Source organism: Citrus sinensis, chromosome 3 (assembly GCF_022201045.2).
Source record: "Citrus sinensis cultivar Valencia sweet orange chromosome 3, DVS_A1.0, whole genome shotgun sequence".
Classification (NCBI taxonomy): Eukaryota; Viridiplantae; Streptophyta; class Magnoliopsida; order Sapindales; family Rutaceae; genus Citrus; species Citrus sinensis.
The window spans coordinates 41870294-41885336 of NC_068558.1; the positions used below are offsets into that span (position 1 = coordinate 41870294).

At 34.5% G+C, this 15043-nt stretch overlaps 2 protein-coding genes across 4 annotated transcripts; both read left to right on the forward strand.

Moving 5' to 3' along the window:
• The first annotated feature begins 82 nt into the window (after positions 1 to 82).
• On the forward strand, positions 83 to 1847 carry LOC102624988 (protein LATE FLOWERING). 3 transcript variants are annotated; one of them, XM_025098416.2, is made up of 2 exons: positions 83 to 515; positions 1069 to 1847. In XM_025098416.2, the coding sequence occupies exon 2, from the start codon at positions 1071 to 1073 to the stop codon at positions 1674 to 1676; it is 606 nt and encodes a 201-aa protein (XP_024954184.2). In that variant the 5' UTR covers positions 83 to 515; positions 1069 to 1070; the 3' UTR covers positions 1677 to 1847. The 3 variants fall into 3 exon arrangements, with proteins under 3 accessions (XP_024954184.2, XP_024954185.2, XP_015386402.2); XM_025098417.2 differs by lacking the exon at positions 83 to 515 and adding an exon at positions 618 to 799; XM_015530916.3 differs by lacking the exon at positions 83 to 515 and adding an exon at positions 806 to 960.
• Positions 1848 to 10953: 9106 nt separating this feature from the next.
• On the forward strand, positions 10954 to 14951 carry LOC102624695 (probable pectate lyase 8). The gene is made up of 7 exons (XM_006480127.3): positions 10954 to 11190; positions 11284 to 11337; positions 11938 to 12015; positions 13516 to 14158; positions 14260 to 14363; positions 14458 to 14596; positions 14695 to 14951. The coding sequence occupies exons 1-7, from the start codon at positions 11087 to 11089 to the stop codon at positions 14914 to 14916; spliced, it is 1344 nt and encodes a 447-aa protein (XP_006480190.2). The 5' UTR covers positions 10954 to 11086; the 3' UTR covers positions 14917 to 14951.
• Positions 14952 to 15043: the final 92 nt, after the last annotated feature.

A 15043-nucleotide genomic window follows, 5' to 3' on the forward strand; every position in this document is an offset into this window, starting at 1 on the left:
GAATCCTTGTTGGACTTACTGAATTTAAATAATGTTATTAAGTTGTTTGGGATTGTTTTATGTCTTGCGCTTGAACTAAAATCATATCAACATCATGGATTTTTTTTTGCCCCCCTTAAGCAGAGTTATTACTTTCTTGAACAAATATTCTGCTGTTGAGAAAATTAATTTAGATAATTTGTCAGGTATAAGTGAGAGATGGTCCATAGACAATTACAGGGCTCTGTGATTGGAGGCGCAAAGTGATGGAGGAGATGCAACAAGTTGCATTTGGATTGGCGGCTGCCGTAAGAAGCCCCCATAACTATTTACAAGAAAAGGGCAGAGGAATCACAGAGCAGAGAAAAATTAACCCCATTTGCATGAGATGATGAATGAACGTTAAAGGCGTCCATTCAATAACACCACTCAGTTTCTGATCTGTCCGATAAATTCAAGTGGGGGACTCACTGACTTACTGACTCTAGCTTTTAAGTCACCGAATCCTTCCGCATTGGCCACAGCAGATCAGTAACGTATGTGATCGTCCAAGCTTACTAGCTACTCGTTAACTCTTTCATATAAAATAATAATAACAATTAATCAGCTACCAACTGAGAAAGAACAAAGAGTTAATTGCCCATTTCCCAATTCACGCACATCCCTTTCAACCAATCACTCTCTTTACTTGGACATGCAGAATTTGTCATAAACAAGCATTACTTAATACTTACCAGTTACCACCTCTCTCTCTCTTATCTCTTCTGTTCCCAAGCCCATACAGCTCCTTGTTTCAACTTTCAAGCAACTCCCCTTATTTGTTAGTTCCACAGTCTCTCTTAACATTTTTCTACTCTTCATAATTTTATTATCTTCTTATTTCTCAAGTGAACTCACTTTATAGTTTATATACACACACACACACACACACATATACATACTTGTATTCAGTATTTTCTACTGTAGCTCCATTATTTGAAGGTCCTTCTTTTTTTCTTATTCTGTTTTGAGTTTTGTATATTTGTTTCCTTATCTTTTCTGTTTCCCTTTTCCCATAACGTAACTATATATTTTCTCTTTTGGTTACAGAAATGGGAGATGATCATCATCGTGGGAAAGTTTCAGCAGAAGCCAATGTAGATGATTCATCACCAAGAGTGTTTCCATGTTTATTCTGTTCGAGGAAATTTTACAGTTCACAAGCATTAGGAGGCCACCAAAACGCTCACAAGAAAGAAAGAACAGCTGCAAGAAAAGCTAAACGTGTTGCATCAGATCATCTTCATCAATATGCTTCAACAACTCCATCGCTGCCGCCAATGGTGTTTGCCCCAAGCCATCATCACCACCATATGGGCCAGCAGCTCATGCACCCATCATCAATGTACATATCAGCACACAGCTCCAACTTTGGCTATTTTCCTACACAACAGCACTTCGCATCATCATCAGATAGGTCTAAATCCAACGGTGCAGCAGCAAGGTTCGATCATCAAAACAACACTGTGGTGCTTTGCGGAGGGAATTATTATCACAGCGATCATCAAGGTGATGATCAGAGAAGTTTATTGAACTGGCAGAGGAGTATAAGATTTGATAATGGAGGTGGGATATTGTCACAGAATCAAATTATTGAGAGTGTTGCTAATGCTGATAAGGGTAAAGATTCAAAGCTTGATTTATCACTTCATTTATAAAGAAATCAAGGATCAAGGAAAGTGGTAGGTGACAGTAAGAGTGAGAGACCTAGCTAGCCAATAGCCAAATGGGAGTTTTCACTTAGGAATATTATTATTGAATGTTGTTAATTTCACCTTTGGCTTATTGCTTAGCATGTCTTTACAATAAAGATTTTATGACATCCGGTCGATGACTCAAGTCATTTTTTTGCACATGGTAACCTGTTCCCTTCCAATTAATAAGTGATAATGAGAACAAGATATGAATTCTGTTTCTGACGTAAGTTTGTTCTGAACACTGAATCAATGATTGTTAGATAAGATAAATAAAAAAATAAAAATTTTAAACAACTCTAATCATCGTCAGCTAAAACTCAATTCATCACTGAATCTTAATTCATACAAATCACTACTAGATAAGAATGTGTTCATGTAAATTCCCAAGCGAAGTGTGCCACTCAAAAAGTCACGCTTGGAACAATAGGGCGGCGTTTCATATGAACTGGGCAAATATTTGCCAAACGCGGGCTGGCCCATATCTTAGCTTTTCTGAAGAGACGGGCCACTATAGTAGCACCTTCCTTGCTTTCTATTTGTAATTTGATTACCAATAAATTGATTTTTGTTTCATATTTTTCATTAATAATTTTATTTTGAATTACTAATCCAATAAAGATAAAATTGCTTCCGCTTACTTCCAAAGTGTACATTACTAATGCAAGGGTGATCTCAAATGCTCAATTGGACTAAGGGTCTATTTGGTAATGAGATGACATAACTTTTAAACTATAATAATTGCGGGATAAAAATTATATTTTTCAAAGAAAAATTTATTATTGAATGGTGGTAAACAATTTTTTTTTGTTAATTATTGAAAGAAAAAGATGAAATAAATAAATAAAACGGCAACTGAGATGTGGCATTGGGTTTTATCAAACACCTCAAAGGAGAAAAAAGTGAAAAACCCACCTTTGGAATGAATGACTATGGGCAATATGAGCTTCTATCGATCATCAACTGTTTATCATTATCTATCTGTAATTAGTTTACAGATGATGTTTCATGCGAATTTGCATGTCCTATACGCCAGTGTCGAGCCTCTTTTACATTCAAGAATGTGGGACAAACATAATCAACTGAAGTAATTGAAATATGATTGGATTGATCCATATGTGACAGCCATAAACTAGAAGTGGGGCTGGATACTTTGCGAAAATGAGTAAATGGTCCAGCGACAAACACAACCAAAAGTGATATACGAGTAGCTAGACTTGGGTCAGCTAGCTTGCCGAATTGTAGACAAAACAAGTACAAGTCAGCAGAACAATAAACCCACATGGTATGTATCATTTTCTGGCGATAACCATGTGGACATCAATCAATAATCTTAATGTGTATAAATAAATAAGTTAATCCAATAAACATTTGTACACGTGTCGCACTCTTGTTGCTGTATTTTGGCATTATGGTTTGATGGTGCACAAACATATATAATAAGATTTTACAGGTTACATGTGCACTTCATTCTTTTGGCTAGGTTGGATTTGGTGGCAAAATGTGTTCCTCTTGTTTCAATTCAAGTCTAAACTTCAATAATTATTCGAAACGAACAAAATAATGGAACACAAAAAGTATTTGGGGGCATTTGCTGAGTTCATGGCACAAATGCCGCACTCAAATCAATGATGATACGGTGAACTTGCTTCTTGTTCTTGTTCTTCAAGCTACCTTTTCATCGATGACTCAAGTCAATTGTAGACGTGTTGATAGGGTCCTGGGGAAAGAAAGCCCAAGCAATGACGCAAATTCCAACAAGCCAGCCAATGTATGGATGTCACTGTTATAGGCAAAGCAGCCACAATTTTAGTAATTTGACAGTCAAAGGCAACTTCAAATGATCTCAAAAAATCAAAGTGATCCATCTGATCTGCTTATTAGTTCTTTGAATATTTTGTAATGCGCTGACTACGGCCACTTCGGTTTAGGGTAATCATCACCATCCACTTCAAATTGCACGCTAGAATTTGTCGTGGGGTTAGCGAGCAAAAGCTTGAAATTCAATCACTTGTTATGGAGAAGCAATTAAAGCTTCTGAGATTAAAATTATGTTGCATATTTGGTAAATTAAAAAGAGTTTTAATTGTGTTCAAATTCTACAAAACCTCCCATTTGAATTAAACTTTCACCCTGTCGATGATTAAACTAAACCTTCTTCAAAAAATTTCTTCCGATCAATCTAAACACTTTAAAGTTAAGAAATTATTAAGAACTTGCAATTTGCATGCCCACAACCGCATGCGATTTGATTTGTCTGTATTTTGTAAAAACTAGGCGTGAAATCATGGTTTAAAGATGACATGAGCAAGTACGTCGAATAGATACACACAACGTACGGTGCATAATGTAAGTGTTTTAATAGTATTTAAGGATATTACATTATAACTAACCAAAAAAAAAAAAAGGAATATTATTAATTGTTAAAGAACTATGAATAACATGGACCGCCATTATTGATCAAAAGCTTCGTTACCATCCCGAAAATTTCGGACAGGCAATAAATGGGGTTCGTGTCAGGAATTATAACATATATATAATCTTTCCTTTTAAAAAAAGTGTATTTTATCTTATATTACACACACACACACACACACACACACACACACACACACACACACACACACACACACACACACACACACACACACACACACACACACACACACACACATATATATATATATATAATATTTTATATGTATCTAGATGGCTAGACTCGCTAGCATGTGGTATATTTGCATGAAACCCTAAAATATGTTGGCTTGTTTATTATCATTGGATAAGGAGCAATCATAGGGGATGATTTGGAATCTGGATTGGTGTGCTTTGTATTAATTTTTTTTTTTTTTATAAATAAAGTGAAATTCTTTATCTTTTGGCACGTAGAGAGAATTCAAATATTCGCAACCTAGCTATCCCATTATTTTTTATAAAATAAAAAAAAGTTTAATTAAAGGCTATCGAAGTAACAAGATTCTATATATATATATTATTTATATGTAATATGCTCAAGTGAAACTTACAAGGTTCATTAGGTCAAGTCACATGCCACAACCTCAAAACTACGTGATACGTGCTGGGATGAAATGTCTTGTGTAAATTGTAATCGATATACCAAACAATCATAGGAAACAAAATGTAAAGGAAATATTTTGAAATTAATAAATATATAACGTGCAGCATGAATCTGATTAAGTAGAATATAAACTAAAATGTGTATATATATATATATATATATATAGTTGAAGATAATTATGATTAGAATACACTATGCTAATTTAAAGTCAATGTTCATTTCCTCTTGCCTTTTAACTTTTGGATTTAATAAGTAACGGAGAAAGTTTTGTTATATACTATATTTACAATTCAGCTCATTGATAATGAAATGAAATTAATTCATATATGCACGCTTATAATTAACTATTGCTTATAATATTATGTTGATAAACTCACCGAACATCACATGGGACGTGGCCCATTGATTATGTTTGTGGAAGTTTTTTCCTTTAGCTCGTAATTTGATTTTGATTATGAAGGAAATAGATAGTTAGCTCAATAATGGATTGTATTCACATCTTCACGTACGATGAAGAACTTAAATAATATATATTAGAAATATAACAACACTATATCAAATTTGTTCTAGCACCGGCCAACACAATTTTAAGTTTAATTTTGGCCGCCCCTTGTCGACGGTGATGAAACCTCAGGGCCGGCGGCTGCCATCGCCGCAGGCCACAAAAACATGAGGAGAAGAAAAATTCCTTAAAATACAAAAGAGTTTGCCACAATTTCAAATGTATTTCACCTAATATTTTTCTTAATTCCAGAAAACAACCACCAGTTATTCAATTCTCGGTGATAATATAAAAAATTTAATCATTAATCGAAAATGAATTCGATTAGTAATGATCCAACAGAAGAATCTTGCCATGCCACCTGTATATTATAGGAAAAAAAAATTACATTACGGGTAAAAAGCCCAAAAATGTTGGGTTGCTTAAAATGATCAGAATTGTTCGGTTTTCAATTTCAAAATACATGTTCTTCTGAAGAAAATTAAGATGTGTTAAAACATCATTGTGTGTCTGTGTACGAGAGCGCGTGTGCGTGTGCGAGTTAAAACACCACTGTGTGTGTATTGGGATATTCATTGAAATGTTGTTAGTCATTAATGTCATCTAAATAGTATTAATATTGATGATATTATTAATTATTAACTTACTATTTTTATAGCTCATGTCACATCATTAAATATTTCAATTGAGTATCCACACTAAGTAAGCATATTATTACGCATTCCATATAACTCAATTGAGAGAATTTGGAACAGCTGAAATTAAAGAGATATTTAGGTTAAAATTGTTAATAAAAAAGCTCAACCCTAAATTAAACTTGAAGACGATAGTTACAAAGAAGCATCAGCTCCCTCAAGTGAAATGTGGATCCAATTTTAAAATTATATGCATCCCAAATAATCGCATAAGAAGCCATGAATGAGATAAGATTGAAAATAGAAATCAATTAAAGAACATGAGCATGGTTGATATCGAGCACAATATCTCTAATATCAGATTAATGAAACTGTTCAACCCAAAAATTTAAACTAGTACTTAAGTAAGGGAACTTATAACAACATAGATCGTACAATACATCAACCATATAACTTAGTGATTACACAAATAATACAATTAAAATTAATAAAAACATCGAACTTAAAGTAGTTAAATCTTTTACAAGTAGTTGATGACTTAAATGGTTACGTTAGGTTAGCGTTATTAAGCACATTATAACCATTATATATATATATATATATATATATAATGATTTGTTAGGTAATTTTGAGCAACATCCCTATGCACTGCAAAGAAATCCAACAAAAAGTTACCTTTCTCTGAGGTCAACTTCAACTCCATTATGTTGGTTGAGCGTGAAGAACAACTAATTCAATATTATAATAGAATTTCATTTTAAAATTTTGACTAAACAATTAATTTCTTTGTCAAAACAAGACGTGGCTTGATCTAGTGATCTTCATTCTATTCAATTAGTTTTTGGTTTTTGATAGAGATGGGGACGAAGTGGAGGCATTTGGTTAGGGATATTGAACCAATTGTGCTCTCTTTGTCAAAGCAAGCTAACCTGAACACAAGAAGTCATTTTCCCGTATTTTCCCATCGATTGTGTTTGTTTCAGTTCCACTTTCTTTCTTACCAAATATTTTAACAATTATGGGCTATAATAATTCTAATTGTAATGCTAATTAACTTTCACTCTTGCAATAAATAATCATTCCACTAATCATATATAAATTCATGTTTGATATGATTTATCTAATGGTCATAAGTGTTTATTTAATCTCATAAGCTCTTATCATATTTTTTTTTTATTATTGTTTGGTAATTTTTTTTAGTAGAGGTTAAATAAACTATTTTGTCTCTACTAGTAAAAGCTCAAATTTTGGGCTTTTGGGAGTAGAAGTTAAAAAAAAAAATTAAACGTTAAAATATCCAAAATATCATCTACTTATTTGATAATCTTATTTTATTTTTTTCATAATATAACTTTAAAAAATTTGCCTATTAAAGTAATTTTATAGATTTTTAATAAAAGCTCTTATTAACAATCAAACAACTAAAATTTTTTAGGTAAAAGTTCTATTTGTAAAAACTTTACTTAAATAAGCTCTACTTAAAAAACTGTACCAAACGGAGCCTAAGTGAGATTTAAACACATCTTTTGTCACAAATAACGGCTTACAATGGATTAAAAAAAAAAAAACAAAGTCATAGAGATGAGCCACCACTAATCCTATATTTTCAATATCTAAATAATCAATTAGTACCCATTAATGTTTTATGAAATATTAGTTTTTTTTAAATAGTAAAGAAAATGAAATTGCCCATTCCAAAATTTGGGTAACAAGCAGCTCGCCTTGATTAGCGGTGAGAAGCCATGTGATGCGACGGCTTTTGTGCTGCTGTTGTGGCAATTACACCTAAACAACTTCCTAACCTATCAATTCAATACACAAATCAATTAAAAATTAAAAATTCTTTACATGTAGTTTCATAAATGGAAGTGGAAGTTGGTCGGAAAGCTGTAGTACTTCAGAAGTTCACTTTCATATTTTATAATTGGGATTTTAAAAAAAAAATAGAAATGGAAGTAATAAAAGGAAATATCATTTATTAGGTAGGCTTCGTTTTCAAGCTCGAGAGTATTGGAATTAATGGTGTTATTAATGGGCCTCAATCGGATCACATTGAGTGGTCCATTGATGAATTTATGATCTAGTCAGCGTCAGTCATATTTTTGTTCTTTCATGATCTTTTTTTCTTCCCCCTTTTTTTCCTTCTCTAAAAAAATAATAATTTCTTTTTAATCATGTTTTTTTAGCAATAGGAAATTGTGGAGAAAATGTTACAGATTTGAGCGTTGATGTGTGTAGCTCAAACCCATTGACCTAGATCAGAGAAATTAGAAAGAGATAGATGAGAATGGGCATTTTATTCGTCTATGATTTAAAGTTAGAAACATAAATTGAACTAAAATTATTTTTCAAGTATATAATTAATCTCCTCCAATTTATGTGAGATTTTTATTTTGAATCTCAAATAGTCAAATTTATCTTTTGTATCAATATCCAAAAACTTTTAATAACTGAAATGTTGAATCAATTAGATCAAACTAACTTATCTGAAAGTTTAGTTAGTTACTTGTATGATTGGTGTTGATTTCTTTGCACACAAAATTAACGCATACTAAAGGGAAATAATTTGAGGTGTAGCGTCTAAGCTTATACCAAGTTACCAACTCTAACAACATTTTTTTTTTCTACCCTTTTTTTTAAAAAAAAAATCAATCAGATTGAAGAGTTGCGTTTTTTTAGTTGAACTTAAATTTTAAACAATTACTTGAGATAGAGATAATCTTGATTAATATAAATATTGATTAATGATGTGAGATCATTATGTTTTTAATTATTTTTCCTGTTTCTAATAATTTCCAATCATAAAAATGAAACCAAAACTCAGTCAAAGTATACAAAACGATTGCGATAACACCTCTATTGAACTTTAAAAAAAAAACGATAACATGTTTTACGGGTTGTTATGCGTCAACATAGCAACCTAATCATAAAATTCGAATAAATTAATTAATAAATAAACTATGGAAAATGTCACTAAGAGTCTAATTAACACCTTCGAAATTTGCTTAAATATACACATACAGTTCTATTGATCTTAGAAATAATAATATAGGTCTATTTGTTTGGACATCTGTGACCTTTGACTATGATCAAACTGAATATCATATGAATATAATTTCGTAAAAATTTGTTTTGTGTAATTATTTTTTAAATCAATTGAATCTATGTATGCAATTGAACAGTTTTTTTTTAGGATTTTGGTGGCTTTTCCTCGTAATAGCATTTTCACAATTTTTACAGAAAAAATTATCTACTTACATTTATTATTATTACATTCATTAGTTTATACATGAAGTATATATAAAGCCCACCAACTGAATATTAATTATTGCCCCCAATTATTAGTCTAACCTAGATGATCCATCTGCACTCGCGATATATCTGTGCTGCGACCAACCAAAAAAAAACTTTTATGTCACCACAAAATTGATATATAGTATTGTAATTAATGACGTTGAGCCACATGTGAATGATGTCTTTAGTCTGCTGACAAATTTTTCTCGTTTTATTGTAGATTATTTTATCGGGCACAAAATACATCAATATAATTATGACTCTAAAAACGATATGTAATTAATACTCTATGCATATATAGTTATGAGAAATGGATCATAAATCGCACGAAGAATTCCTTTGATTTCATTTACTGAAGCTCATGTTGGATTTTCTTTTTCCTTGAAATAAAAATTGTTATCAATGTTAAAGAGAGACACGGTCCCTTGATTTAATGTATTTGTACGGCAAGTTAAGGTAATGAGACCATTTTGAACAACAATTGCTTAACGATTGAAAGCGGCCAACAAAAATACAAATAATCAGAAGATCATTACAACAAAAGCATCCCTCTTTCATAATTCTCGCACTTCTGTGTACTTACAAAAGATACTTTGATACAAAAAATGATGGGACACTTGTATATATTTTGAAATGTTGAAAATATGAGTCCTAATATCTATAGTCATCCCCTTTATGAGTGTGCTGCTGATTTCTTATCAACCAATCACATCATGCTATCATTTACATTAAGGTCATGCTGTAATTGTATTGATCTAAAACAAAACATGCAGAATAATCAAATTATTGGTTCTGATTGATTAAAACAAATATTATTGGTTTTTTCCCCCCCAAGATTGTCAGTGGTTTAACCACAAAAAAAAAAAAAAAAAAAAATCAAAATTTACAGGCACATTTTGTACACACAGCCTTATCTGAGCAATTGCTATGAAATTTTCCGATTATGAAAATTAGTGAAACATATTGAACCACATGTTATGCCATTGTGACCGACAATTTGAACCCATCCAAGTTATGGGCACTCGACATTGCGCGTCCAATCACCAAAACGGACCTCTTCGATTTGCTCTCAGAAAACCTTCTAGACGGGATCAAATGTTCTCGAATGCATCAACTCATTTATTGAAAATTTTATTTTGAAAATCAGTTTTGGTCCTTAATTATTATTATTATTATTAATGATGCACGTTAATGCAAAATTTCAGCTCGGGAATATACAACCGGTGAAGTAGCGAATCGGGAGTCCGCAATCTTCCTCGACGGTTGACACATAAGTGCCGTACACTTATGTGACACCTGTCGACTGACGGCCTTATTCTATTCTATTATTCAGCCAATTCGTACGCATTAGCCTCAATTTCAGTTAATCGGCGACATTGTCGACGTGGCAATGTGTCATTCGGCTCCATTGACTGATGTGAAAATATAAATAAAGCTGAGTTGGCGACGGTGGTCCGGACGTGGTTAGCTGCTGAGTTTCAGAGGGAGATGGCGGGGCACGTGAGATACCGACGCACTTGGCACGTGCGAGGAGTAAAGTCTTTTTTTTCGAAGGGAGAGAGAGAGAGAGAGAGTCAGTTAGCGGCAGTTAGGAAGGTTGTTAAGTGGTAGGGTTAATTGCACCTAACCATGGTTAATAGCTAAACTGGAGATTTAACGGAGTTAGGCATTACTAGTATTAGGCTACCGAACGTACTTTTCGCTATATAAAGACGACTTCCCCAGAGCTTTTTATTTGACTCAATTTCGTTCCATTTTTTTTCATTCTCCCAATTTATTAACACGCGGAGAAAGAGAGAGAGAGAGAGAGAGAGCCACTGTCACGGTGAAAGAGAGAACGAGAGAGAGCTCTGAAGCAGCAACAATGGTGGTTTCTTATCAACTACGGTACTCTGTATGTACATTGCTGATTCTATGGCTGTTTGTTACGGCTAATGCCTCAACGGAGAAGCACGAGCTAGATTCAAGGTACATTCAAAATACGTAAATTTAGCGTTCTTTTTTTTGTTTCTACGTTAAAATACTTATTGTTTGCTTGTATTCGTGGTTACGTGTTTCAAGGTTCTTGAAAAATGAGCAGTTGCAGAGCTCGAACAACTCATCAATGCCGGAGAGGTTAGTGTTGATGCTTAACACGAGTTCAACAATTTCTCCTCCTGTACTTTCTAACAAATCTTAATCTTCCACTTGGTGACGGCGTAAGAACTGTAGTTAGATAAACAATTTTAGTTCCGTGTTTTTTTTTTTTTGACTGTTTGACCGTCTAAGCCGTGCGATCGGATCTGATTTTCATATAGAAAATCTGAATCGTTAATTCGCTCACGTTACTCTCACTGTTCTCTCAACCTTGGACAAAAATAATTGACCGTAAAATCAACGAATCACGACTTGACCTCCGCAGCCTTCGAAAATATCCCTAAAACACCCTCGGTCTGTACCTATTCCCACTCAATTAGAATTAGCGATATTGCCCGATACGTATTTTGGAAATCTAGAGGTTAGATTAGTAAATTTAGTAGACTACAAAAGTCCAAATGCCCGCATTTTGGCGGATGGTCACCGACTCCAGCAAACAAAATTGAGAATTCCATTGGGATGAAAACGACGTCGTGTTCACTCTCATTTTTTTTTTTTTTAATTTTCCAAAACTCTCTGTCGCTTCATTCGAGTAAAATTGCTTAATTTGAGGTTTGCGGATGTCGTGTATACTTGCAGGATTGAATTCGATGATGAGGAGTGGACTCATGAGCACGCCGTTGATAATCCGGATGAAATTGCTGCTACGGTGGACATGTAAATATCTCTATTTTCTCTCCCCATTATTTAATCGCACAATTCATTCCCTTTTAATTATCTCCTGTTGTTTTTTATTACCTGATAAAATAAAATATACTATCCTGAAATGAGGGCTCACATGACCCGTACATATCAACCTAACGAGACTACTTGTAATTTTGACACGTCTTTTTAACCACTTGGCCTCGTATCATATCAATCCCATGTGACCCGAGAACAAATTCCAGTCAAAAACTGATGCTCATTGGTCTCTACCTTGCTTTAACTATCCACTTAAAATTAAGATAAATTCTTAAACATTGCCAATTGGACCACCGTCCAATTTATTATTCATAAGAGGAATCAGCATCGACCATGTTCCCACCTGCTGCAAATTTGCAATCCCTCAGCCCTTGTAAATTTTAGTTGCCAGCCCATCCACATGCCCTTGTAGTGAGATCCGCGCTTCGCGCTCTTATTTTATTGCTCGTCTTTTTTTTTTTACCTATCTTATCCAAGTATCATTCCCAAGTACGAAAGCTTTTCAATTTCATGCCTTTTGCCAATGGCTGTGCAACTTTAAGTTCATTTTTCATATATATTTTTTAAAAGGTTGTTGGATTATTTTTGTCTGGAACTAGAACCACTAGTTGACTACATATAAGATGATTATATTTTGACAAGTAAAAGTCCATGTTTGTCTTCATTTTTGCTTTACTAGTTTGCTGTAGAAAACGTGCCACCTGAGTGCAGCTTAATTTATCATAAACGAATTATGTGCTTGCGATCACTTGAATTCGAGTAGTAGTAGAGGATAAGATTTGGTGTTTATGTATCAAACCTTAGGGGCAAAAAAAACAAAAAGGTTTGTTGGAGAAAATTTATTAATCTTGTTAACTTATTTCACATGATTATTACTTATGCCACATATAGAAGAACGCAGGAATGAGAATCTGTCCTGTGCATTGATTTAAAACGACAACAATATCATGCACTCTGTCTTATTATATCTTCATTTGGTGGGGTAGACGACTTAAATTATGCTCCCTTTCTCCAGGCTGTCAAGGGTTCAGATCACAAATCACTGATCTGGTTTCATACAAGAAAACTAACATGGAATTCTTTGGTGATCCTGATCTACTAGTTGCTCTACTGACATAACTATGTTATTGAATGAATGGAGAGTCCAATTTTTAATGTCCACCGACGCACCAAGTACCAGACAGGAATCAGTGTTCCCCCACTTAGCATTTATTTCTAACAGCCTAATGTGGGTCAATAATATCACCTTTCCGTATGAGCCGTATCCATCTATCCGTATACATCTAACTCGCTATGTCACATGGCCAGCCTAGGAGCGACAATGGTTTAATTCTCGAACATATTAATCTTGTCATTATAATTGTCCATCAATGTCGCCTCTTCTTAATTAATCTTCACATGCTTTGAGAATCAACTAATATGATGATCATAATAATTATGAAATTGGTTTTTTTTTTCTTTTTTTAAATTTATCAGGGCAATTCGCAATAGCACTGAAAGGAGAAAATTGGGATATTTCTCATGTGGAACCGGCAACCCAATTGATGATTGCTGGCGCTGTGATAGCCGGTGGTATTTGCGCCGAAAGCGGCTTGCTGACTGTGCCATCGGTTTTGGACGCAACGCCATCGGTGGCCGCGATGGCAGGTATTATGTTGTTAGCGACCCAGGGGATGATGACGCAGTTAACCCCAAACCAGGCACACTAAGGCACGCTGTCATTCAGGACAGGCCTTTGTGGATTGTGTTCAAGAGAGACATGGTGATCACACTCAAGCAAGAGCTTATTATGAACAGCTTTAAGACAATTGATGGCCGTGGTGTCAATGTACACATTGCCAATGGTGCTTGCATCACCATCCAATTCATCACAAATGTCATTATTCACGGCATAAATATCCATGACTGCAAACCTACTGGGAATGCCATGGTTCGTAGCTCGCCGAGTCATTATGGGTGGAGAACAATGGCCGATGGAGATGCCATTTCTATTTTTGGATCAAGCCATATTTGGATTGATCACAATTCTCTATCTAATTGTGCTGATGGTCTTATTGATGCTATTATGGGGTCAACAGCAATTACCATCTCCAACAACTACTTCACCCACCACAACGAGGTGTTTATATATCTTCCTCCACGCATCAAGTTTGCCAATTGGTTTAATCAATTATGGAACAGGATAGACTGAAATTTTCTTATGTGACTGATGCTATACAGGTTATGCTATTGGGCCACAGCGACTCCTACACTAGAGACAAGGTGATGCAAGTGACCATAACTTACAACCATTTTGGGGAAGGTCTTATCCAAAGAATGCCAAGGTAATGCATATTTTCCTCCTTCAGTGTGACCACATCTTGATTTGTTTCAATTCAAGCAAATTTTAATTGACTGAGAATTTGGGCATTTGAACAGGTGTAGGCATGGGTATTTCCACGTGGTGAACAATGACTACACACACTGGGTAATGTATGCGATTGGTGGAAGTGCTAATCCCACGATTAACAGCCAGGGAAACAGATATCTTGCCCCAGAAAATACTTTTGCTAAAGAGGTATCCTTGTCAATCATTTTAAGAATTAATGTTTTCTAATCATGTGATTGATTATTGATTATGCTGATTGACGATTGTGATAAAATTGATGGGGCCAGGTTACCAAGAGGGTTGACACGTCAACTGCTGTATGGAGGGGCTGGAATTGGAGATCAGAGGGAGACCTGTTGCTGAATGGAGCCTACTTCACTCCATCAGGAGCTGGATCCGGAGCCAGCTACGCAAGGGCCTCCAGCTTAGGGGCTAAATCTTCTTCTTTGGTCGGCACTCTTACATCTAATGCCGGTGCCCTTAGATGCCGCCGTGGTCGCCTATGCTGACCCTTGATCAATCCCATCCACCACACCAACAAAACACCCAAAAAAAAAAAAAATTTATTAAAAAAATTCCCTCTATCAGCAGTCATCACCATCGTTATTCTGTGAAGTTTTACAACACCCCTTCCCT

Excerpts from the sequence above, each read along its gene's own strand:
- LOC102624988 (XM_025098416.2), top strand. The coding sequence starts at position 1,071 with ATGGGAGATGATCATCATCGTGGGAAAGTTTCAGCAGAAGCCAATGTA.
- LOC102624695 (XM_006480127.3), top strand. The coding sequence starts at position 11,087 with ATGGTGGTTTCTTATCAACTACGGTACTCTGTATGTACATTGCTGATT. Across the intron at positions 14,159-14,259 it reads ACTTCACCCACCACAACGAG|GTTATGCTATTGGGCCACAG; the intron begins GTGTTTATATAT and ends GATGCTATACAG. Across the intron at positions 14,597-14,694 it reads AAAATACTTTTGCTAAAGAG|GTTACCAAGAGGGTTGACAC; the intron begins GTATCCTTGTCA and ends TGATGGGGCCAG.